General features: G+C 37.0%; 1 protein-coding gene across 1 annotated transcript; it reads right to left on the bottom strand.

The window, feature by feature from the left end:
* Positions 1 to 12,846: 12,846 nt before the first annotated feature.
* Positions 12,847 to 26,451, bottom strand: LOC129257841 (uncharacterized). The gene is made up of 2 exons (XM_054896253.2): positions 25,385 to 26,451; positions 12,847 to 15,414 (listed from the first exon to the last, which is right to left on the bottom strand). Exons 1-2 carry the CDS (start codon positions 26,412 to 26,414, stop codon positions 15,284 to 15,286), a joined length of 1,161 nt encoding a protein of 386 aa, XP_054752228.2. The 5' UTR covers positions 26,415 to 26,451; the 3' UTR covers positions 12,847 to 15,283.
* Between the last annotated feature and the right edge of the window lie 1,258 nt (positions 26,452 to 27,709).

Consider the following 27,709-nt stretch of genomic DNA (forward strand, 5'->3'; position numbering starts at 1 on the left):
TCCCACCAAGGTACAAGACGAGATTTCTGAAATTCTGTACTTGCATGAAATCCAGAGTTCTGATTGGCTGGATAAGGTTCACAGAACAACAGGCGCGGGTAGTTTGAGGAGATTACCACGTGGGAAGTGTGACCTTCCCATGAGCCCAGGCAGTGGAACCGTTGGCCAGTGTGTGGTCCCTTTGACCAATCAGAGTGCAGTATTCTTGTTTTCAAGCTGCTTTATGTACTTAGACAATGAAAAGTGTGATCTTGACCCGATTAAACCAATTCTTATTTTGAAACTTATACCATTTTAAAGCATACATATTCAGCTTTATCATGATATAAAAATCATTTGGGCTCAAACAAAAATAAAGGGTGAAAATAGCAGCTTTTGTCAGGTGAAAATAATTATTTTGTAGCATATTTTAGATCACAATCTTAACGTATATTACAAAATCTTTGAATAAATTCAAACACATGACCTGAAAGAATGATTCTTCTTCTTTACAATGATACCAAAATCATGAAATTCGATGCACAATTAGAGCAGCAATGACAGAATGAAAAGAGGTGTTTTGGTCCGCATCAAGCTCATTAAATATGCAAAACTTCTCAAGTCATGAATATCACTTGGATGAAAGAAGCCACTTTTTTGGGACCTGCCTACTGACTGTACAATGGCGCTGTCTAGTCATTCAAATGAACAAAATGTCGAAATGGAAATATTTCTACTGTATTATACTGGTAGGCCTATATGCATTCAAAATCTATACAGATCTAACATTTGTACCTGGCTTTGAAGATTTTTAATGTCTTCCTGACAGAAGAATCGGGATTATATAACAATATCATCAGGAACCACTGTGATGAATCGGTACAAACAACTCAATATTTCCCTTTTTATAATCAAATATATCTGGGGAAAAGATTGACACTAGACTATGATAAAAATACCAAAACACAAAAATCTGCTAATATTTCAAAAAGGATGATAGTCAGTGCAAACATTTCAATTCTGACTTCAGTATACATTGGTAAATCTTTCAGAGAGCATAAAAAAATGAAGTGAACTACTTGTCATTTGATTCATTGTTTTACCCCTGCATTTTGACTCCTTAAATTATGTTATTAAACTTCATGTAGTGGTTCACAGCTGAGAGTTTGCGTCATCACTAGAGTATATTGATCCCTATGAGCTCATATGTCACAGTTAATGTCCACAGCGCAATGGCATACTACAGGGGAATTTCCCTTCCGTTATCTGTTCGCAGACTTGGTTTTTCAAAACATGTATACAATGGTCTGATATGTTAAACTATAAAAAAAGGGCAATCAGGATCGAGCATCGAACCTGGGTCTCATTTCATATAGATTTGTTAGAATTAATATCAAATGAACAGTTTCAATAACAAATTTACTATTAGCCAATCAGATGAAGGATTTTAGTAGCTTTTAACTATAATTGCAAATTTGTTATTATCACGTTTCTTATGACAGGAGGGGCCCCTGCTCCAAATGTGGGACATGAGCAAGATGGCACTTGTAAGATAAGCCCCAGTCACACGGAATTCACTGGAGCCAGAATGATCAAAGTTACTATATAATTTTCAATGGTATATCATCGGTTGGTTTTGAGTTGGTGTTTTTGCTATGAATGTAGCATTTTTCTAGACTTAAACCTTAAACTGACTGTGCCTATACAGACAAATCAGTCATCTTCCCAAGCCTCTCTTCAACTTTCCTTCTCCTTTACTTCTTTCTCTTTATCTTTCGCCTCCCTTCTTTCATTCCTTCCTTTCCCCTCTCCCTATCTATGCCCCCTCTCCTCCCCCTCTCTCGCCCTCCCTCTCAAACACCTGTAAACAGATCAATCTCCTATGCATATTCAGAGCAATGGTGGAAAACCCCCACATTAAAGGTATTGTTTAACTTTGTGAGCAGCCGATTTAAAAAATTCTCAAACCAAGACGAAACATGTGTACAAGTGCATGTACTAGAACTAATAAACCCTGAAAACAACCATTATTGAGAATGAAAAGCTAAAACTACAAGGCAAACCCCGATTTTGTAAATAGGCGTCTTATAGACGCCTAAATAGTACACATAAGTGTATGGGATGAAATTAAGATGGTGTTTTCGGTCACTTTATATTTCAATTTTTGAAGCACTAAATAATTATTTTTGAACGCAATTTTTTCTGGGCTTCATTTTTGTAACATATCACAGACACAGGTGACAAGTGTGACCTTCTAGCTCAGATTTTTTTAAAGTCAAACCAATGTTAAACAATCACTTTAACTGGAAGTGTATCATCACATGAAATGACCCAGTAAACAACACCTCAAGGAATACTGCAATAGAGCACTGTTCAATCAACGCATTTTTACCAAGAAACACTACGAAACACTAAGAAGCAATTTTCAAGACATCCCATTTGACCCATGGAGTAATATCTCCATGTTCAAACCATGGTCGCATTCACATTGTTAAAACACCGTTTTAAATTTTAAGCATGTTATTTAAGCCTGTTCAGCTATTATTTGAACCTTAAACAACTTGTTTAAAGTTTGAACGATTAGTTTGCAAAATTAAACAATGGTTGTTTCAGTGATGGGCTTTCACAACAAGTTCAAAACTTTATCAACCTGCATGAAGCCATCTTCCAAGTCAAGTCACTGCACATGACCTCACATCGATGACCTCTGACCCTTAATACTAGCTAGATCCCCTGACAGCATCTGGTCATGATTTTGGCTAATTGGCCAATTACAGACCTGCAATCAATACTCAGGTATATTTTGTAAGATGAAGAGTGAGATTTTCTTAAAGAAATACTAGTACCTAATTGCGATCATGACGGCATGATTCATTAAACTGTCAAGATCGCAGACAGGCAAATACTCGGGTATATGTTTTAGACGAAAAGTAACATTTTCTTTGAGAAATATGTAAATGTGATCACAACGGCATGAATCATTAAATTGTCACATCACATTCCACTAACCCCAGTTAAATCTTTAAAATAAATGTGTCTGTGATGTGTGGTAGGTGTTTTCACACCCATATGATCACAGAAATACCTTTAAAATTACAACGGAAACTTGTTAAGACCTGATGATTTATTCTGCACATTTACATCATCCTGAACCAGATAGATATTTCGTAGTAAATAAACCTCTAGCATGACCAGTGCATACTAGTAAATGCACCGTGACCTAGAATAAACATTTGGAAATTTTCTTTTGAATCAGAAAGTATATGTCATATTTACGTAGCACTTAATACAATGTATCCAATTAATCTACGCACACTATTACCCCAGCTGTAGCGAAGCTACTCTGATAGAGTGCTCAAGTATTCAGGGGATTTTTCCTACCACGTAACCAATTTAAAAACATTAAGAAACCGCCTTGTCAAAGGACGCAAGTGATGCCTGGGATTCGAACCCCAGAAAGGAAGTACTTCACGCAGACCGATATCATTTGCGAAGAGTTTTTCTGGGATTTTACAGGTTCCTTTTTTTTTCACGCTAGCGAAACACAAGGTATTTGTCTGACAGGGTGGGTGTGAAGCTGCATATTCGAACCCTTTAAATGCTCTGCCTGTTTTTGTATCTGGCTGTGTTTACACTACATATGACTCACTCAGGCCTCCAGTACATACTCCATACTGCTTGTCTCTACACCTTTTTCTCATTCATATCCCCCATCCCCCTCCTCTCTCTCTCCCTCTCCCTCTCTCTCTCTTTCTCTCTCTGATCCTGATCCATCAAAAATTGATTTAGGATGATTCATTTATTTAAAAGAAAGAGAAGACTGAATCACACCTGATATAACCCTCCAGCACAACCAGTTCCATATTTCAGAATACCCATTGTCAATTATCTATTAAACTGAAATGCATCAAACTACAAAAACACAGGATTTAAGGATTACATCAAAATGCCACATGCAAGAATAATATTTATGGATCTGCAGTTGAATCATTAGGTAAGGTATTCTTCAGGAAAATGCCCTGTCATATATAATCTCAAATAATGCATTCCAAAGCTCTTTCACTACTGGTTACAGAGAGAGGTCTTTGAAGGAATTCAAACTAAGAGAAATCTCAAATTGGATGCCAAAAGGAGTGCAGGCTTATAATGCTTTATGGAAATACACATGTTTTGAATGCAAATCTCTGTAGAGATAAACCGTCAAGAACTAGAATGTCTTATCCTTATCAAAAGCTGATCACGTAAATCTGACTTCATGCACATATTTTTATTATCCATTATCAACCTGTTTGCTTATTGGTTTGTTTGTCAAGATATGACAACTGGGGGCTTTCCATTTGGCTAAAATAAACATCTCACAGTCTGTTTAGTTACATAATTAACATCACTTTTATATGACCTACTTCATATAACAAGGGCATCAACAGCTTCTGATTATTATTATTTTATATATATATTTTTTTTTGGGGGGGGGGGAGGGTGGGACATGCCTCCTCTCATGGTTAATTTTGCCATGAAAATAATTTTTTTTTCAATGCAATGTGTAGCATTGCCAACAAATACAAATAAGGTGGAGGGTGACAACTGACGAGGCATGTTTTAATTGGAGTATGCAAATCTATGTTTTATAAAAGTGACCAACAGCTATAATTCCCTTCTGAATGCCTCTGTAGTGTAAATAATAATCATTAAAACAATTTAAAAATAGAGCATTGGCCTTGTCTGCTATCCCAGACACCGTCATCAACATTAACATCATAACTGGAGAGCCTCAACATGTGTAGAGTACCGAAGCGATGACATCAGTTGCCATGGTGTCATGGCGGCCTGGTTCTAAACAAATGAATCGCTGAATGAAAGTGTGTGTTTCTCATAGAAGAAAATGGCTGCTATCGGAATTTGATCGCTTGCAACCTATTTTTCAGACGAGCCAAAGTCATTTGCAAATAAAAATGTGTACAGATGATCGTCAGCTGCGACTCTGTTTAGAACCAGCCCGCCAGGACACCATGGCAACTGACGTCACACTTCGGTACCCTATATCCTGCTCTAAGCATTATGGGCCTGTGAATTCTAATTTGAAAGGAATAATATCAAATAAATAAGTTCTGACGTGAAATATCAAATATCTGTGAGGAAAATAACTAATTAGCAATGGCCATATTCAAAATTAAAAAGAACAGATCAATTTTTCCCCTCCATTTTGTGATCTTGAAACACAACACTGCCTATCAAGAAAATCCACTTAAGGTTACCCTTGACCTTTACACTGATCACTACAATTCAAAATTCTATCTATAAAATTCCATCTGGAATTGGAGGAGCTCAGGCGAGCTATTGTGCCTTGTCTAGTAAACCACATACATAATCAGTTTCTGGAAACATCATTTTTCTGGATGTCAATGCCGGCAGGCTCGCTGGGCATGGAGACCGAGACTTCAACTACGGCAATCATATTCCTATAACCGAGATATCTTCCTGGCATCGAGTTCAAGGTTGCGGTAAATAGGACGGTGAGTCCAGGGCTATCTAGGTCTGATGACAGCTTGAGATCGGGGTCGTTCTGTCTAAAAGAATATCTTTGTTGACAAAATGAGGACAAGTATCAGCAAGGAAACCTGGGCTTCGCCTCTTCCCCCTGGGGATGAGGAGAAAGTACCATCTTTATATTACCCCTCTATCTTATTCTTTAAGATCTCTTACCCCCCAATAGAGTGATAGCAATCTCTGTCTAATGGCAACACTCGCCATTTGTATGGATCTGTAACACCATCAGGCTTCCTGCATGCCACACTTCCTGTCCACTGCACAATCAGAACAATTGAAATCACATTCTTGGTGTAACAATCGTGCTGCTACAAATGACCCCGCCCTCTTTCCTTTGGAAAGACAATACAGGGGCCCTGCAAAACAAGTATTATGCATTTTCTCAAGTTTAGAGGAGGCCTACACTTTGATGACCCCATGCCTCTACATTTCCGCCAGAAATTGTTCCCAATACGCCCTTCTCAGCATGGTACTGCATAAGATTCAACATGTAGATGCGATCATCTTCAATCAAGAACATTTCCTCACCAGATCCAAAGACTTTGCTTCAGTGACTCATGGCAGTGCTCTCGAACAATCTGGAAACTTAATTCACATTTCTGGAATGAGCTGGTCACATATGGTCAGATGTACTTCAATCTACAGAGGCTTTGTTTCTGTTATGAATGATTTGAATTTGATTGCACATTTCAAAAACGATAAATAAGACAAGGGCATTAAGAATATAAAAGAATGGTCTTCATCTGAACTAGATTCTTAGCTCTTATATTCACAACAAATCATTGATTAATCTTAAATTAAAAAAACAAAAACAATTTAATTGTAAGCAATTTGGATTTGCTTACTCTAAATTGAAGGAAAGGATGAAAGACGAAAATGCTTATTGCTTGGCAGCCTCTTAGAAATGACACATATACTTAAAGTTCCCCACTTTTGAGGAGAGATTGATTAAAAACCATTACAAAATATAAACAGAGAAATCTCCCAAGAATACAGTAAGTCAGAAATACAAAAGAATCTACATTCCTGTCAGGTCATTAGCTACTTAATATTCTGCTCCGAAACCAACATTATTTTTCAGGTAGGCCCTTATTTTCCACAAAGCACCCACTCATCTGAACGTGACAAGAATTAGCAATGACCATAGCAGTTGTTGGTGTGACAATTTCATATCTTATCAAGATAAATAGCAGGTCATAGAAAGTTGGCACATAGATCCATCAAGTCAATATACACTTCTGCTGACTTTAATGCCAATAATAACAAGTCTCTTTGTAAAACCATATATTTTGTTATGATTTATAATTCTGTAAAATTATATCCTGAAGTTTTGACCTACATGATTATAATATCATAATAGCTTTAATGACCCATCACGAATGTGACTTGAGTGGTCCTTGACATTAATTCTACGAGAACTTAATAAATAGATTTCATATACTTCAAAGTAATACCAGAATATCTGCGAATCATAAAAGTCGAAATCCATTCTACAAAAAAGGGGTCTTAGATTCATGACAGAACTTCTGTGACATATTTGTCAAGCAACAAACACAAGATAATGCATCTTAATATTTCTGCCAAATAAACGGATCCCAGAAGTTGTGTTGAAAATCTTGGCTGCCTATTGACAAAGTTCAGACATTCTCTCTTGAACTTGTTCAATCATTATAGTTATACTGAGCTATCCGTGACCTATGACAAAACAAACGGGACTGTTTGGGGTGGGGTACCTGCCATGTTGCTTCACTGGTGCCATACAGGAAAACAAAATGAAGACAAGACATCAAGCCAATTGATTAGATGGACAGGCAAGGGGAAGCATATCAGAGACCCTTCCAGATCTACTAAAAAGCTTCCATGCCCACTCAATCAAATAAATTACCTGGTATTTTCTGATCCTGAATTCTACCCAGATAAAAAAAGAACAGGTAACTTGCTCGTGTGAAAGAATTCAACTTGTAATATCCACACAAGAAAATAGGAAGTTTGTAGATGCTTTTTTCCATATGAGAACTTTTTTCGCAAGAATTTCTCAGAGTTTACAGGGAATTTTTGCAGTGTGGTTGCATGGTATGGTTTACTTTGACGTGAGACAAGAATAATTCTTTGTATAGGAACGCAAGCATCTCATTGCTGGCCCACAAGAACCCGGCGAGTCGGTACCTACTGAACAACCTCCAGAGAGAAATGGTATGTCTTCTGTACCTTGGTTGGCCCCTATACCCCCCTCTCATCAGCCTAAAATGCAGCTGCGGAATGCATTCTCTTTCAATTGCCCCCCTCCTTGTTTCTTGAATTACCCAGAGAGAGACTTGGTACACTGATGGGATATGGCAGGTCGGGTAACTGCCTTGGTGTATGATCAGCTGTGTTGCAGCCATATATTGGTCACATCAGGAGGGCTCCAAAGTGACGCAGTGATGTACATTGACGGTGTTCAATCAACAAATTGAACTCTTGAAGCATGGGTTCAAAGACTGGTTCTTGAATTTTGGTTGTATATCTTGCTTTCAGTGGTCTTGTTTTGTTTGTTGAAGAAGAAATTATCTTTTAGGCAACTTGTCAAAAGATCAATACCTTGCTTCCTTGCATTCTCCATCATTTTGTCTGTGATAAAATGAAAGGATTGGTAAACAAAAGCCGCTTGCAGGATTCCTGCGAAAATGATGTGGCTCGTCATTAGACAAGGTGTCCTGAAGCGCAAATGCTGAAACTGGTGTGTTATGAAAGGCAACTCAGAGACATCAAAAGTCGATGGAATGCAACAGAGCTCTCAACCACGATTCTAGCTAGCTGGGACTTCTCTCGTTCTGAAGCTCTTAGTTTACCTCAATCTCTTTGGACAAACTCACTGATCTGCAAAGTGCAGTGGGTGGGTTTTAAAGAAACAATGTGAGTGAATGCTCTCTCATGATATATGATTCATGTTCATGATTCTAACCTAAGAAAATAGATTGAACGCACTCTCTGTTTACCCATCTTTATCATTGGCTTTACATGAAAGTCAGCAGTGTTCATTTTTCTTTCTTTTTTCTTAAAGTAACAAGGGATGTGATCACCAAGGAAACGAGATTACCCTATACACTGAGAGCAAGAGGGATTTTAACTAGCAAGCAGTTACATCCTTATGGTCCTAAACACTAAGGGCATGCCATGCATCCGCAGTCATTTTAATGTGCATTCAATAATTAACACGATCGTACTTGACCAAATGTAAACAAGCAATTTATTAACAAACATTTTCAAGCTCTCTTGAATAGTTGCCTACATGGAGAATAAAGACAAAATCTGAGAGGTCATTGACATTGCCAATTTCCCAAGATTTTTTTTATATAAATGATGAATATTTCAATTTTGCCAATACTTTAAGTGTCCTGAATTCAACATAGAATTATTTTTAATATGAAAATAAATCTGATAAAGAGACTATGCAAGTTGATAGAGAGATAAAAAACCCTGAGATGTTAAAAGTAGTGTACTGTGTCATTTCCAAATCCAATAGAAAGATCATAGTTATTTACTTATCCACATGACGCGAAGGTATCTTCCTTCTCGTTTTCAAGACATCATATATTTTTTGCCCAATCACTAAGCCGAAAGGGGGACTGTAAGTTTTCCAACAGGCAAAACGAGGGGGAGGATTTGTAGATAATCCCTGAAGAGAGGATTGAAATCAAAAGTGGGTAAGGGGGAGGTTTTATGCCACGATAGGAGCAAAAAAATGTGAGATGTCATGCCTATCATGTTCAGCGTCTAACATGGTTTCCTGTGAATTTGCTCCGCGATTAGGGGTGTTTTTTCAGAAACTGAAGAGGCAGGAATGTTTAGTTTTGTGTGAGTGCCCTTTCTGATCCACACGCTGAAAGATCCTCCCGTATTTTCTTCCTTTCATCTTCCTCAAACACTGCGTCCTACATTGGTCTACTAGTCTCCATGTGTGAGTCAGTCGCCATATGTGTTAAAACATTCAAGGCATGAATGTGCCATTCAACGTACAGTTACAGCATTCCAAGGCACAAGCCAGTAGCAAATTTTCCGTACACTTAGATCACACAAAATCACACAAAACCAATTGATTGAATGCTTATTCCCATAACTTAATACTAAAATTACTAAAATACCAGATATTCATATTAACACAGTAATAAATGGTTCAGAAATTTACTAAAAATGATTTTACGGTATTTCTTTTTTCATAACATGAAAAAAAGAAATAGTGTAAAATTATCTTTGAAAATGGCTAAACCCTAACGAAAATGTAAAATTCAATGAAAAAATTAAACATAAATCACTTTATAAAAAGGAAAATTTAACAACTTTATTATGTTTCAGCCAACTGTTACAATCTAGAATAAGGTTTTTGGTGATGTTAGAGCTTCAAAAATCAATACAATGACTACTGATACACCACAAGATTGTCTTATTGTATTAATGCATAAAAATCATTTTAAAGAAGAATAAAAATGAAAAGAATATCAATTTTAAAAAGGGGGGAATCAAAGTGAGCCTTTTAATTGCATCTGCAATGCAATTAAAAGCCTCAATCTAAAAAAATCGAGTATAAGCATATCAATAACCACCATTTCTGCCCAAATAACTTCCATGAATAATTCAATGATTGCAGTTTAGGAGAAGAAAAAGTAATTTTGTTCTGTTGATTTATTATACTTTTTTGTCAAATGAGATTTATTAACCTGGCTCGAGATACAATTTTTCCAGGGTTTAAAGCAGATTTACTCTTAGCTTCCGCCTTCCATTTCATTTGATCTCAATGTGCCTTTTATACATAGGTTCATATAAAGTTCTTTTTAATGTCAATTTTCAAAATCAGTAAACAAGTCGCCAGGATTAAAAATATATATATACATTTTCACTTGACAATCATAGCTAATGCCATCAAAAATCATAATCTTTTAAGTACATGTAGTTGCAAGCAATGTATGAACTAAACTGTAGATAAGAGGAATACATACAGAAATTGGTGGATAAATTGTGAGCTCATTTCCAGATAGATTCTTAAGAGTGGCAAGTGCAAATAAAATTATTTACTTTGATAAAATGGGTAAAATGTATTACTCTAGTCTTGGAGAAGGCAATCAATCAAAACTATCCTGAATCTATTAATTTCTTTGCCTTAATTTTCCTCCCATTTTTCTTGGGGTGTTTTATCAAAGCTCATAAAAAAGGGATGGAGTGCCCAATATTCATTGCACTATGAATATACATTGCATAATGGGTGAGCTGATCACATCAAAGGTCATTTAATCTGCACTTTAAAAAATGAATGTCTTTAATTCTCTGTTGTATTTGTGACAAACCTTCAATAATATCCCTCTACCTCTTTCACTATCATCAATACCAACACAAATTAAAAAAAAAGAAATTGTAAGAGGATAATGAAGGAAAAAGAGTACTAATGCCAGTATACATGTAGTAGATTATTGTTTTTCACCTGCACAGGAATGCCTTATCTGAAAGGTAAGTTAATGAGCATTTCCCTTCAAAAGAAACAAGATCTTTCAATTCAGTGTAGCGAGCTAAAGAGGTATTGGTTTACAGAATAGGTAGGTTGAGATAGAAAAGGGTAGAGAATCAACGAAAGATAGCTTTCAAATGTTTCAGAGTGGGCGGTGAACCCTTGACATGTTTGTTAGTAACTTCTCACGCACACGCACGCAGGGGGCAGAACAGGGCCCTGTTTAACAAACAGTTGCGACTGATCCGATCAACCACAAATATGGAAAGCACGCAACGTCAACATCTAAAATGCATGTTTGTTCAAAATATTTTCTATATATGCCGCATATTACTACATTCATCTTTTTTTTAAATTCAGTGTGCTTCTTTTTTTTAAAAGGACATTTAAAAAGAATTCTTGTTACATAATTATGACATTGTTCGATTTCCATACAGTTCAGGTTGATCAGATCATTCGTAACTCTTTGTAAGACAGAGCCCAGGACACACTAAAGAATATAACATCAGGGTTTACATTTTACCCTTTACTTTCTGACATAGCCCTACCTTGATGTCTTGTCAATAGAAAATTATTGAGCTTACAGACATGAAAAGGAATACTCCAAACATAAAAAAAGAAAATGGTCTACAAGTGATTTGGTAACTCTCTTATAAACGTAAGTCAAATACAAACACCCCCTGCTTGAGGAGAAAAATCAAAGTGAAAGAAAAGGGTGAAAAAAGGAATAAGAATCATGGTTTACATGAAAACTGTGTACCATCTGTGAACGATTTTTGAATGTCCCATTGTAAAGTAACCGCAATCACTCATTTGGTGTCCCACAGGGATTCTACCGTTCTCTCGTCCTCCCTCTCCCTCTTATTCACTCTCTCCTTCTCCCACCCCCCTTTGCCCTTCCCTCCCCTTAACCGACCTCCTTCTAACTTTCTCCTCGTTTGTCTTTCGGCTCCCTCTCTCTCTCTCTCTCTGCCGTTCATCAAATCTTATTTTGCCCTGGTTAAAGGCTGGCCCTGTCTCTCGACATTGACTGGCCCTAGGCCAAGTTGTGGCTAATGTTACAAGCAGGCTTCGGTCTGCATGCCCTGCTATAACTTGACATTGGTTGCTCAGCATACATGCTCCCGATTTTAAGTGTATTGCTGTGATTACTTTAGCAGCCTCATCCCCAAACCCCACTTCTTTTTTTTTTTAAATGACCTAAAAAAAAGTTGAATGCCTAGTTTCACACTATCTGAGCAAATTGCGCAGTGTCATGTTTTATTCTGACAACATGTACATTGTAGGTGTTACCTGGTTGTTAACAGACAGAGATTCAGATAGGATATCCAAGAATCCATCACTCTTTTCTAATCCCTCTGGAATGGGGATTCATTAGTGATATGACATACACCAAACATCCAGGTTATACGTTCCGTTCTTCCTCCTCCTATACTCCTATATCTTCCGGAAAGCATCCCAGGAACATCCCGAAAACACATCAAATATCTACTAAGTAGCTCTATGTACCAAGTCACTATGAATGACAATATTAGAGACCTAAATACTCTTCACTGGTTTAGTTTTCATTTCTTCTTTACAATGCATCAACATACACCATAGAAGAGGAGGCTTTGTGAATCCCCCCCCCCCCACCATTCTAAAAAAATCTTAACATTTCATAATCCTTCTTCACAAAAGTACATACAAGAACATTCATTTAACCTTGACAAAATTTCAGGCTTGCATGTAATCTTTGTCTATAATACTGTTTGAAATTAAAGAAAGCATTTTTATGAGCTATTTCTTATATCTTTCTCTCCACTTGGGTCTTTGCACTCTTTTTCTTCTTCTTCTTATTTCGGTCTGTCTCGACAACTTAGCACTCGTTATTTACATTAGCCGCTCTGCCGTGTGGATGGTTCGTTCATGCTGGGAATGGGCGCCCTCGTTTTAACGGATCATCACATTCAGATTGCACATTTCTATCGCATCCATGAATCACCACAGTGAGTAATAGGCTTTTTCTTTTAATTAATTCCTAAAGAACGCCTTCTGTGATCACTGAAATAATGTCAGAGATACAAAGAAAAAAAATGTGGTTTAACTTACAAAATCATCATTACTGTAAAAAATGGAAAATTCAAAAATTTCTGTCTGAAAAAAGGATTGAATTTCCAAACGTTTATAGTAAAAAAAAATGACTTGATGATGCTTTGTTTTTGTAGGCTGTGGGACTATTTCATTTAAAGACACAGAAGAAAATATAAAGTAGGACAATTATTTCACATTACCAATCAACCATCCATATAAACACAATTTTTTCCATCATCTAATGAAACCTGGGCATGGAATACCAGCAGCCAATTAAGTCAATGTTGTCTAGCCTGAAACAATAAATGAACTTAATTTCTCAATTAAGCATCTCATCTTACAGAAATGCTGACCCTTAATTTCTATTTCCTGCAGGTATTACTTATTTCATTTTCACAAACCAACAGATTTCCAAATAATGTATTATTGGAAAAAAATTCAGAACAGTTGGAGTCTGGCAATATAATAAAAGACATTTAAAAAAAAAAGTGCTCTGGCTTGCTGCAAGCAATAATTTCTAGTAGAGCTGGAACACATTCAGCAATTATAAGACAACACAAAATAATTTTAAAATAAAGAAAAGAACCCCCTCCTCCTCCCTAAAAACCAACAACATGTAGATACACAAACTGAATACACATGGACATTCAGAATGTTAGATTCCTATTGCAATAAGTCAAAATTGATTTGACTAGAAAATGTTTCAGACGCATGTAGTAATGCAAATCAACTCTTCTCTCCAAAGATAAATTTGTACGGCAAAGTTCATGGCTTCACCTACAGCTTCATACTGTGTCTAGATAACCTTGATCACAACAACCTCTATACCACCCAGCCCTCCGTGCTATACCCCCATGCAGCCCTGACGTCTATTTGCTCAGATACAGCCTATCCTGGCAGCCACAGCCCAACCTGGCTCTGTTGTGCCGTCTCTCCAAGGCCTAAGTAAGTCGGCTGAAAATTACCAATTTGCACTCCATTTGGGTCCGCGGGGGCACTGCACTTTAGCCGTTGCCCCGTGCGTGTATATTTCTGTCTGGCAGACGCACCCTATTTCTACTCTTGTTTCATGGGAGAGAGAGAGAGGGGGGACTTTGAAATAAGCAAAGGAGCGAGGTTTAAAATCCTATTATGCTCTGGTTAACATCCAGTTCATCAAATCTAATTTGGCCTACTTTTTCGCCCTGCACTCTACCTTAACAATGTTTACTCGCTTTTTTTATTTTCACTATGCCACTTTTATAACCCAAGTGGTTGGTCTCATTTTTTGTTTCCTAGAAACAACAAACACCTTCTCTCTGTGACCCTAAAATGATTCATGCCATGCTCCAAAAATGAAATTTCATTACTCCATTCGAAAGTAGGTGAACCGCAACAGACTCTATCATTATCATTATGAACCACTAAATTGGTGAACAAGGGCAGAGAGAAAATAATATGGAATTTTTTTTCATACTTAATGTACGTCAAGTACCAATATGCATGACTGCATGTACATAAAGTTGAGCTTTTATCATGTTTAAATTTTGGAAATAATGATAAGTATGTATATATCAGTATACTGATAAATCTGATTTATTTTCATTTAATTAAAAATGACCATCTTGCCATTCAAGAAAATAATGAATCACATTTATTCTGAATTACACATTTAGACTACAACAAATTAAATTTTTCTTTCTAAAAAGGAAAACAAAATAGTTTGAAATCTCCCAAAATAACCACACACAAAAAAATCAAGATAACAGATACTGAGAACATAATCAAATATTCATATATATTAACCTACAGGTGTATTAATCATGATAACGTCCGAAATACATCCAGAATCGTGACAGTTTCCGTCCTGGAAAATAGTTCCTGTTACATGACCCTTCGGGAAGTGACCTAGATATTCAAATGACAAGTTCCCGTCCATTTCCAAAGTTCCTCTTTAGTCGACTACAGACAGGAGAAAGGATATTTCTTTCCCCATTATTGCATTTTGATGTTAACCTCTCTCTCTTCATTTTTATTCCCCACCCCCCCCCCCTCTCTCTCTCTGTCCCTCCGCCTCCATTTTGCCATCTCTCCATCTCTATACCACTTGGAATTCTGTTGTTCCTTTCTTCATGCATCCCGTTAAATCTGCATCATTTTTCTCACTTTTTTCCTCATTGTTCTTCTGTCTTTCCATCTCTCTCACTCTCTCTCTCCTATCTTATCTCATCTTACCATTTGGAAGTCTGGCGTTCCTTTCTTTATGCATCCCAGAGCCACATCAAACGAGGGAGACTTGTGATTCAATAGTTTACAGGCTCTGTCGTGGCCAGAAGTGATGGCCTTACAAACTTGTTCTGTGCAAAAAATGAAAAGAAAAAGATTTTACAAAAATGATGAAGAGGAAAGAAAGAAGCTCAATATTTTTACGAGAGACATAAAGCAATGATTCAACTTAAATCATTTAAATTGAATTCAATTTCAATAAATCAGGAATAAAGAAAAAAGCATCAAAGTCATACCGATGTAGATTATAATAATAACAAATAAGTATTCAATCGCAAAGAATCTCACAAACCCACAAGGCACAGTACCAGAAACTACTGTGCATATATTAGCATACTTGAAATGTAATATTTTTGTTTTTCATGAGTTTCCATTTCATCAAGGCATTTTGAAGTTGAATTTTTTAACCAACATGTAGTTTTCAAAAATAATTCAGCATAATAACAAAAATAACTATGGCAAAAAAAAAACACACACAAGAAAAAATATACAAGGGATCTTATCCACGATTAAAATCAAAGCTGTCGGTCCATTATCCAAGCAATCTCCCTGTCTCGCTGCAGTAGCAGGGAATAATTCTTTTATCATGAGAGAGAAGCATAAATGTTTCCCATTGCATTTTAATGTGTTAAAATCCCAGGGATTTGATGTATTGCTTGTCAAGAATGGAAATGTTTTCTAGGGCATAACTCCACTGCAATTGGAACATCCAGTTCAATAGAAGTGGAGTGAGTCATGTGGAGTCCATATAAACACGCTGACAGGAGCTGAAAGGGGACCTCATTCTTCATTTTTAATTTGATAAGGATTAAAACTTATCTTCCCGATTCATCTGCAAAACGGTTGAAATGGAAATAAGCAGGAAAATACAGTTGAAACATAAAGGAATGCGTGAGGGGATTGGGGATTATGTTCCGACAAAACTATAAACCAAGCATACTTGGCTCATAAAAACCATCAATGCATTTCCAAATTGTCCCATAACAGGGGCATGAAAGCTGCGGGAATTAACCAGGCTTCCGACAAACGATTCGTCCGAATAATTAGGGCATGCACTAGCTGTAAAGCCGCTTTGGTGGGTAAGCCGTGGATTCATCGTAAATGCTCCATATATGTGTTCTAATTACTCAAATTGCTCACCCCCATTTCAAACAAATGCCAACTCCTTCATTTCGCGCTCATTTTGACTCAAGGCGAAAATGATGAACACGTACTGACTGTGCAAGTAATGGAAACAAGCAAAGACAGTAAAAAAAGTTAAGCAGGTACCGTGGGGATAAGGGGGGGAGAGGTTGTCGAACGGGCAGTGATAAAAACCTGTTTATAACTAAGGCAAGCTGCTGCATTTTTCATGCGGTAATTATCAAACAGAGAATAGAAGACAATGATAATACGATGACGAGATAATGCAATTAGGGCCGCTGAAATCAGGTTAAAGTCGATCTGCTGCCACCCCTTCGCAGGCAACTTATTATCAAGGATCGAGTGATTTAATCTAATGGAAGGGGCGGGCTGTACGGAGAAGGAAAAAAAAACTGGCACAGCCTTCGTTCGTCAGGGGCTTTTTCTGCAAGAGCTTTGCGGTAAAGTGGGGCTTATCTTGGTGATGAAAGGCAAGGGCTACGGTGAGTATCAAGATTCAAATCTCAAGGGCAGAGTTGATTAAGGCTGTGTCATTACTCGAGCCTTTCAATTAGTGTAATAGATCTGTGAGGCAGCCCCATTCCCGGACAAAAGGACGTATCTCAAGTCTCACGATTGGATGGTAAATGATGGTAGTTTCCTGACAGAAAGGTGCACTACCAAACATGATCGCAGACGCTCTGATGGATTTTCCCCCTTTTTCTCAAACACAAACATCTATTTCAGAATTGCAATTGAACACGAATCAATACATAAACAGACCAAATTCAATTAATCAGAACAAGGATATCAAAAAGTTCTTCTAACAGTAACATAAAAATATTATTCCAGACTTGACCATTCGACAAACTTTGTTTTTATTTTAATCTTCCAATGCTCCATTACCATAAGATTGAGACTCAAATCAATAATGAATAAACTTCCAAGTTGATAGAACGTTGACCAGACAAATAATCAACGGTATTTCGTCTATTTTCTAATTATCAAAGAAAAATACATGATGAAGTATGCAATTGTTCAACAGGTGGTGTGTCTCTTCAGCCAATCAAATTGTCATTAAATCTATTTTGATTTAGTATCAACGGGTTCTGCCATGAAAAATAAAATGAATGTACATGATACAATAGGTTTCTTGTAACATGACTCTAAGGGGGTGTTGCAAGAAAATATTTGCAATCAATTGCAAATATTCTGTTGCAATTTTACAGTTGATTGATCACTTTTAACGATAGCAAATCAGATTACACTCATTGTTTCATGGAGCAGATTAGCAATCAATCGCAAATTTGCAATTATTTGCACGGTATATGCTTGATTTTTGGGAACAAAAATAGACTTGCAATTGATCGCAAGTTTCTTGCAACGCCCCATAAGACACTAAGATCAGGCAAAACTTTTCAGAGAGTTCTCTGATAGCGGCTTTCAAAAAAATAATCGATTACTATATTTTCTTTACTTTGAGGGATATCTTCTGTCATTTCAAATAAATTTACTGTTAGAATTACATTACTGATAGTTAAAAAACATTTCTCCCACTTGATCAAATAGGTGGTTAAGTATGACTGCCGATCTTCCTTTAAAGTTTTACCACCTTAGTTCATGGATGGAAGTGATGATAACATGATTTAAGGTCAAGCCCCCCCCCCCCCAGCCCTCCCCTACCCCTCAAGAAGAAATGGCACCGGTCTTTGAATACAGATCCCCTCATTAGCCGAGATTTTCAATTAAGCTCTACCGTGGTCTGTCTCAATAAATGCAAAATTTGATTTAGGGAAAATAACAAGACTGGTGGCCGAGTCGATGAATCGAGGGCAAGGGGCATGAAAAAGATGTGGCGTTCCCCTCCTGGGGGGAGACATTCTCGCCCCGGGGCCTCGGCAACCGACCGAAAAAATAGTGCATCATGGGAATAGATTCTGCGTAATTACGGGATCCTGCATGCTGCTGGCTGCCCGAAGACACGGTCGCTCTAGTTATCAAACAGGGCATAAAACAATTGGATTTCAGGAAATACATCCAATCTGTGTACCGTTTTGACACAATGCCATGATGTGTTGTGAGGTGGTGGCTTTTACCTTCTCGTGTTCCTTCCTATGATCAAGGAGGTAGATTAAAAAGAGGTAGATTTTTCTAGAGTGCTTTCCTGGATATGAAATAGCAGATAGCAGTGAACAAACCAGGCACGGGTCACAGAATATGATCCTAGAGGACTATTAATGCATACAGTCTTGAATGATGTAGTGCCAATTGTGTATATATATGTCATGTTAACTCACTTTGAAATCTAGCAATTTGGTGGAAGTGAAGGTACTTAGGGGATTGTTTTGTCTTAACCAATGTACAATAATGATCCAAGGGAATTATATTTTAAGACATTCCGTAATTTTAGATTTTTTAAAAATATATCAGAATGATGGGTGATTAATTGAAGTTTACAGGTCATTCGTAAGCCCATTTTTTGATTTTCAAACACATTCCTCCAAAGGTGCATGTCACCATCCCAATCAATTACTTTATCGTATGTATACATACCCTAAAAGACTTATTTTGTGGATGATTTAGAATAAATATGTGAATTACTAACTTTTTCATAAAATTCATTCCATATGCATATTTTTCTCGTATTAATATAAAGCAACCTTTCACGTATATGGAATGGGATGAAAATGTAATGATATACTTTTTATCTGTAGCCTTCTGATACATCCAACCACTAATTTTGTAAAATTAGTATTCATAAAACCCATCTTAAAGAAAATTAGACCCCATTCTCATTTACACTTTCTAAAACTAGATTACTGGAAACTGATTCAGGAAAACAGTTTGGAAGATCGCTTTGATGGCGTTCCCATTTGATCATCAGAAGCGGTCTTGTTGCTACGGGAACAGTTGTGTACTCACTTATGCAAAAACCAGTTTAACGAGGCAAAGCGATCTTGAAAACTACATCGCGAGGCGGTTTTATGAAGATCGCTTCCAAAATTGCTTCGACCGTTTTCATTACACATGAAACTAGTTTCCAGTAAACTAGTATTAAGAAAGTAATGAGAACGGTGTCTTAAAACCATTACCGACAGAGAGAGCTAAATATTAGTAAAAACCAATAACAAACAAACAACCAATCTAAATAAAAAAAATCATTTCATTTTTATCAATTCAGATATATCTTTTTCCAATTTAACTGTTTCAAATGAAAGTAGGCACATGCCGCACATGGGAGGTCTTTTTTTTTATCTTCTTCAAACAAACTTTTAAAAGAACACTACACAAACATAGAATCATTTTCAACTTCATAATTCAATCAAGGGAATAAAATAACCAGGCCTGAAATTCAATCAAATGTGAATCTTTTTTTTATTCTTCCACCAAACAATGAACGATGCCAGTATGGCAAGACCCAGTTATTACTTTTTTTCTTAGACCACATTGCGTGTCATTCAGGATAAAATCAGGTCTGCTTTTTTTTTTTTAAAGTCTTTATGAAGAATCAGAGTCTGTGAAATGGCAGCCTTATTTTGCCGCTCAGCAAAGAAGAAAAAAAAAGGTACTAATAAATGGGTCTTTCTGTGTGACAACAAAGGCAGATCTAGGTTATGGACTCTGTTGAACATTCAAGTCATTCAATGTGATTGTATGTTTCTAGAGCTACATGCGGAGCTTGGGTGATCAAGAAAAAGTGGGAAACATTATTTCTTTTCTAAGGCTGCAATAAAATTTCCACATGCCTTTATTATTTGTCCTTTCCAATTCGAGTTACTCACTAGCCCTTTCACCCCATCAGAACATTCCTTGATTATAAATACTTGAATACCTTTTTTAATGATCATTCCACTCATTCTCCACTTCTTACTTCCCCTCTCTCTCTGTTCCATTCTTTCCTTCTCTCTATTTTCCTTTCTTCTTCCATACTTCTTTTCCTCCTCTCCTTATTTCCAAACAATATTGAACAAGCAACTTATACAATGAAAGTAGGTCGTGCTACAGCACAGGAGAGAATTTGTTATCGTCAAATAATGTCATTCAATCAAGCTGATAATTGGTAGTCCTTGCCAATTAGGGAAGTAGACTAAAACTAATGCATAACTATGAAATCTTCTTCAAGTGATCCGATCCGACCAATTCGGAGGAGTTCAGCATAAATTAATGGGTAAATTAAAGCAGAGAGCCAGCACCAGCAAAAATTCATTTCATGAAGCGAAAAGAAATTGCTACAATTTGGTAAACCTCTATATTTTCCCCCATTTGAATGCCCCACTTTATTTTCCCACCCCAATCTCTGGCATAAATTCTAGAGGGATTTCACACACCAAAGCAAAGAAGAAATCTGGATTCTTAACGGACTAGTCCACCCCCAACAAAAAGTTGATTTGAATAAAAAGAGAAAAATCCAACAAACATAACACTGAAAATTTCATCAAAATTGGATGTAAAATAAGAAAGTTATGACATTTTAAAGTTTCCCTTAATTTCACAAAATAGTTATATGCACATCCTGGTCGGTATGCAAATGAGGAGACTGATGACTAAACCACTCACTGTTTCTTTTGTATTTTATTATGTGAAATATGAAATATTCTAATTTTCTCCCCATGGTCAAGTGAAACAAAGATTAATTCCTCCCTGAACGTGTGGAATTAGCATTGTTTAACTATATGGTTCGGTCAAGTTGATCCTTATTGTCAAATCTGTAAAAAAATATGATATATTGTATAAGTCAAACAATAACAAACAAAAGAAATATTGAGTGAGGGACATCATCTACTGTCTCATTTGCATGTCACTGAGTTGTGCATATCACTGTTTCGTGAAAAATAAACAAAACATTAAAATGTCAGAATTTTGTTATTTTACATCCGATTTTGATGAAATTTTCAACGTGACGCTAGTTTGATTTTTCTCAATTTTTTAAAATCTACATTTTTCTGGGATGGACTTGACCTTTAAAACAAGTAACACCGATAAACTGCCTGTGCAAAGACAGAGGATGTAGGCTAAGTGAATGAGATATCTTGTGAGGGGGAGGCTTTTGTTTCTAAAGAACAGAGAAAGAGTTGGATAACATCACAAGAACTGTGCATCTTTATTGAATGTGTCTGGAGAGCTTACGTAAATCCTGGCGGGGAATGATTTAGTATTTTCCTGATCATTCTGACATAGATTTCTGTGTCTCCTTTATAAGTCTCCTGCATTAAAAGGTAGCCTAGATCTGTTATAAAAAATCTGATATTATACAAACTCAGCTGTAAATTGAAGAGTCTTCATTAATAATAATATTCTCTAAGTGCTTCCAAATGGACTTAATTGCTATGCTATACTTGGTCAGTAGGGTATACTTGTGGATAATTGTAAGCTCCAAGCAGGTTTCTAAAATGTTACCAATCGATCTAATACCTCTTAAGGATGACATACTTAACAGTCAGATATGGATCAGTGAAAATGTCACGCTAACCTTTACAAAAACTCGAGCAAATTGTGGCCTCAGTTTCAACTCTCCTCGTTATGAAATCCTGTCTATTCCAATGTGTGCAAATTCACTAAATGTAGTAATACAGAGTGTATTTTTGGACAGGTGCAGTATTTTTAGTGGTAAAGCAAGGACACCTTGAAATATACATTGAAATACTAAAAGTGCATCGGAGTTTCATGTAGCCTAAATATCCACTGCAATGGTCCATGGTCCCTCTGTTGCAGTTTTCTCAATACCCTGAAGAAACATACATGTACTTTTGAAATTATGGTGTCATGTTCATGGTTTCTGTAATTCAAACTAATTCCTTTATTTAAATTCCCCCCATTCTGTGCTTGGTATCAGTACATTATGGCAATGTAACCCAATTTTACATTTATCTCCTTATGAATATGTATGATTTTACTTGGGACCATATGAACGTATGACTGATGTGTTCACTCTAGAAGAATCCATTATCACTATTATCATTAATTATTATTATCATCATCATCATCATTATTATCATTACTATTATTATTATTACTACTATTTATTATCATTACTACTATTATTATTATAATTATTATTCATTATCATTTAAAACTCGATATTAGACACATTTAAATAAAATCTGTTCAGAATATGATGGAAGCTCGAGCTAAAGCCGGGGTAATAATAGCAGCGCTTTGTATCCTCAAAAAAGCGTAAAAAGCGCTTTATAAATCCAGCTATTATTATTATTATTATAAAGACTAACATTCAAAGAAATCAATACATTAATACCTGAAAAACTGTTTACACGGAAGTAAATGAACAAAGTCATATTAACGTTCATGCATTTATAGGTGTCAACATGTATTGCTGCATTTAATCTTTGCAGTGGGACATCTCCATGCATGAATCTTGATGTGAGTGCACCGAAATGGTCGTGAGTGTTAGCGTTCAAATGTTATGCAGCATTGTCTATAGATTACTGAGACAGGGGCAAAATGTCAATACGAGTGCTGACCTGTATCTTACTCAGGAAAATTGCAGGGCTGATTGCTAAAGGCGCCCTAGAATACTAACAATGAATGACATATCAAAATAAGTTACTCCTTTTCTGCTCTTTTTTTTAAATACATATACCTTAGTAGTACTTTTAAAAATGTAATGAATTTGGTATAGTGCATGGCCGTGTACTATATCACTATATATGCATTTATGTGTGTACCAAAAATGTATTATGTGTTCATTACCTAATAAAATACAACAATTTAAAAAGAATAAAGTTCAGATACCCTAGTGCTTTTATTACAAAGTAATGCTTCAAAACAAATTTGAGCATGTTTAGGTACCTTATAAGTATCATTTCCTAGATTAATTTTAAGAACAGTTTTAACAAATAACTCTTGATTATAAAAGTGGATACATCTGCTGAATTAACCATCAAGGGTGATCAATTAGGGGTACAATGTTGTTGGATACTCATCATCAAACATTTAGGTTAACTGGAGAATGGCAATTAGCCAGCTAAATAGAAGGACAGAATATCTCATTATCATGCACTAGAACAGGGGCTCAATTAAGAAGAGCAAGAGCGGAGGACATCTTGCTCGACTGTCCATCTGGGGTTGTCAACGCACGGAAAGAGAATCCTTGTTGTTTCCTCGTAGCACGAGGGCAGCGTTTAAATGCAGTTTTGAAACATTGCTTTCCAAGCAGATGCCGCAATTTCTGAGCGGACACGGGAAGCACTACTTAGCATACATGTGTCTTTTTTATTTGTTTGTATTCTGTGAAGACGGAACACTGCACATACTAATCTTGTTTGTCCTTTAAAGACACCATAGAATGAGTAAATGGCACAATGTCAAATATTTGCATTGCATTCATTGGGACACTATTGATCAACTGCCAAATTGAATGGGATTACCCAGCTGCGTAAAATCACGATACCTAACGTCACTGCCAATAATCATCAAAACTGTTAATGATGCCCACGTCACGGGTAATAGACCACCCGTTTGTTTGAAAGACAACAATCATAACCTGCTTTTAATATAATTCTAAGCACATTCCGACAACGTGTCTAAGTGCTTAACACAATCTGATACAAACATTGACAGCTAGGTTTTTTTGTATGTAATGAACTTGACTGGTATAGATTATTTATCTTATTTCAACATTTTTTTTCATTCAATATTTCTTCTTAACTGTTCAATTAAACATTAGCTGCAAACAGGAAGACCAAATTTTGGCAAGCTGTTGCATAACAAGTCCACATCTACTGCAGATCATATGACAAACATTATCAGGTCCTTGGACTAATGTAGATTGGCCATGTTACATAAATAGGCAAATTATGTATGATTATCTGACAATAGGTATAAATTGGACAACATGGAAGAACAGACCAATTAAGCGAACAGACCAATTAGGCAAGCAGCTAAAAAATTGGCTATTTTTCCCAAAAAATGAATTTAATGAGGAAAATACTATAAAAAAGCTATTTCTTCAAAGACAAAGACATGCCTGATTTTATTACCTTTTGCACTGCCCCAAGTGTTTTATGACTCTGCAATATTAATATTTACTTATGCCCCCCCCCCCTTCCCCCGTCCACTGGCTATTTTTTTCATTCAAATCACTTTTTGAAATTCAGAGAGATCTAGTTCATGCAGCACACAATCAGTTCATTGATATCATTATTACAAAAATATAGAAGAACTACATTTTGGCTCATTGACACAATTAAACATTTGATTTAGATGAATGTGTTACTAACATTCTGGAATGACCGACATTGAATCGAAGCCATCCATTATCACAATGTATGAATGGTTTTCTCAAGTGCCACGATTCATGGTGGATTTAACACTGAATGGATGGAATTTAAGGGACAATCGCTGACTGATAGGTCTCCTGATTAATCAATGATCCCCAACAATAGATGGATTGGATGGGACTGTAATGAAGTGATTGTTCAGTAGGGTACATGAATGAGGAAGATGAAAAGTCAATTTTGTGATATATTCATCATCATTGCAATCAAAATGGGTTACATGAATAGTAACGTTAATCATCCACCAATAATTCACATAGACTTTGCATAAGGAATCCCCTGGCCCTGTCTTTCAAAAAGTTGTAATCGATATGATTGAAAATAAAATTGAGATTAATCTCAATTAGCATCTCTTAAATACACTAATAGAGATTGATATCCGTTTGAGTTTGATTTGAATCTTAGCTCTTTGTAAGACAGGCCTCTGGTTCCGTCTAGGAAATAGGTTGTTATAGTATCACTCCTTGATGACATATTTCTGAGGCAATGCCTGCATGGGCCGATGGATAGAGAATTAACTTTTGAAGTAAGACGTCACATTGGTGTATAAAATAGCTTTAACCATCGTGACATCATACTTTATATCTACAAGTAATTAGAAATAGTGGAATGTGGACATGCTTACCAAGTTCAACCCATTTTGGTGCACTTGGCCATCGGGTAACAGGGTTCGTCGATTCCAATGCCTGCTTATTCTTCTCTGCCTCCTGTGCTGGGTGCTTTTCTCCGGTCCGTGACCGAGCCTCATTTGAAAGGTCCTTTGCAGGCAGAGGGCGTTTCGCCCAGGTCGGCCTGTGGTCTTCTGATTTAATCCAAGACGGGAGGGAAGAAGCATGGGACCGAATTGGTAAGACTGCACCGGAAGACTTTGGCGGGGCTTTGTGGGACAGGGGCTCGTGGCGTTGCGAATCGCACAAGGGTTTGCTAGTTGAGTCCAGTGGCGGGGGAGAGTATGCGGCGCTGTAACTAACATGGTTGTGATGGTGTGGTGGTGGTTGTTGTAGTTGTTGTTGTTGATGATGGTGGTGGTGGTGATGATGGTGATAGTGGCAAGCTTCACAGTTTGTTACTGCAGAAGGGGAGCTGCAAGGTGGTGAAGTGTGCGACGGTGATACACGAGTTGGGGACATCTGGGGTGGGGATGTGTGGGTAGGAGATACGTGAATAGGAGATACGTGACTAGGGGAAACGTGAGCCGGTGACACGCGGGATGGAGACACCCTGGTCGTCGGAGAGGCCCTGGTTGTTGAGGTTGTGAGAGGTGAAGCATGGGAGGGCGATACACGCTGTGGTGACACCTGAGGAGGTGATATCAATGGAGGTGATACTCTAAGTGGTGAGGATGCGTGAAGAGGTGAGGCTCGAGGAGGGGAGTTCTGTTGAGGAGGTGACGTTTGTGATCTATCCATGTCGTATGATCCAAACACTTGATCTGGACTCTGCTGGCGACCGTCTGTAGAACCACTGCCGCTGCTGCTGCTACTGCAGACGTGCGGGGTACTGTTATCCAAGCGTTCCACCTCACTCTGGTGCAACGAATGAACATGAACAGGCTCGTGAGGGTAGACGTGGATAGGACGAGCCACTTGCACGCAGGGCCGCTTGATGTGTGCCGGCAGGGCCTCCTTGCCTCCACCGCTCTGACGCTTAGACATGCTGACTTCACAAGCTCCTCACCTGATGAATTCTGACTGTATAGACAAAATCAAAAGGAAATCAAAGAGATTAGTCAGCACAAGAAGGACATGGATACCTGATAGCAATCTTAGTAGAACATTGAACAGTTCAACACAACTTACTCAGGCATACAAAAGAAAGAGAGTTTAACTATGTCAAAAGGAAAGGATCGGTTTTCAGCTTAAGTATGCCAACCTGAATCATGATCATAATACACTATGGACTACATACAAGATTGGATTGACTATCAGGTCTCGTTATCTCCCTACATGGTAATTGAAATGATCTTATCAACCAGACGAAGAATCCCATATCAAGTTCAAGAGTCCAAATCTCAGAAAGCTAAGACTCACGATCACAAACAAAACATTCAAATACATAACTGTTTAAGTCTCTCCTTAAAACCCACCTCTTTTAATAAGTTTCACTTGCCTATTTTTCGCTTCTTTTGTTCTGTATGAAATTATCCCCCTTAGTTAATTGGCATTATCATATTGTGTTCAGATTTTTAAGTCGGATTGTAAGCTTAGTTTTTAGGATTATTTAGATTTACATACATGATTATCGACCCGTTATATTTAAGTTGTGTATTCACCGATTATCTCTTTATTTGTACGTATGATTAATTTTTCGTAATTTTGTTTTCACTTTCAGTTCCTTTGTTGTTCTTTTTCTGAGATATCTTGTATTTTCCCCCTTCTTTCTTAGCGCTTTGAAACTTTTGTATAAAGCGCTCTATAAATTTTGTATATTATTATTATTATAAAGAAAATAAAGAAACCACTTGTTCTTTAGGTAACCAATAAGACATCACATCATCTTTGTAATTATCCGTCTCCACTTTTGCTACTGTATTTCGATTCCAGAGGCAACAGAACCACAACCCCCCCCCCAAAAAAAAAAAAAACTATATCAATCAATAGTAGACAACAGCATCCCCAAGCCCTGGATAGAGTCAAGTTATCCCTCTTTAGCGGTGTCGAAACGCTCCATTACGCTGACGTGCCATAACATTTTTGCTCCCTATTGTCACCTATTCACTGCTTGACAGGTCCTGCACACAGAAAAGTTTGTGTAAGCAATAAGTGTTGATTATCTAGTGATAAATGGAGCAGTGCACGACAAGTGTCACAATTCTATTTGGAATCAGAAAGCCATGAAATATCTCTTTTGCATCAAGCCCTTTGTGATGGCATATTTTATACAAAAAATGGACCAATATACACAAAGGCAGTTTTCCCTCATTGTCAAAGTTACAATAACCATTCAGGAT

Source organism: Lytechinus pictus, chromosome 3 (assembly GCF_037042905.1).
Source record: "Lytechinus pictus isolate F3 Inbred chromosome 3, Lp3.0, whole genome shotgun sequence".
Classification (NCBI taxonomy): domain Eukaryota; kingdom Metazoa; phylum Echinodermata; class Echinoidea; order Temnopleuroida; family Toxopneustidae; genus Lytechinus; species Lytechinus pictus.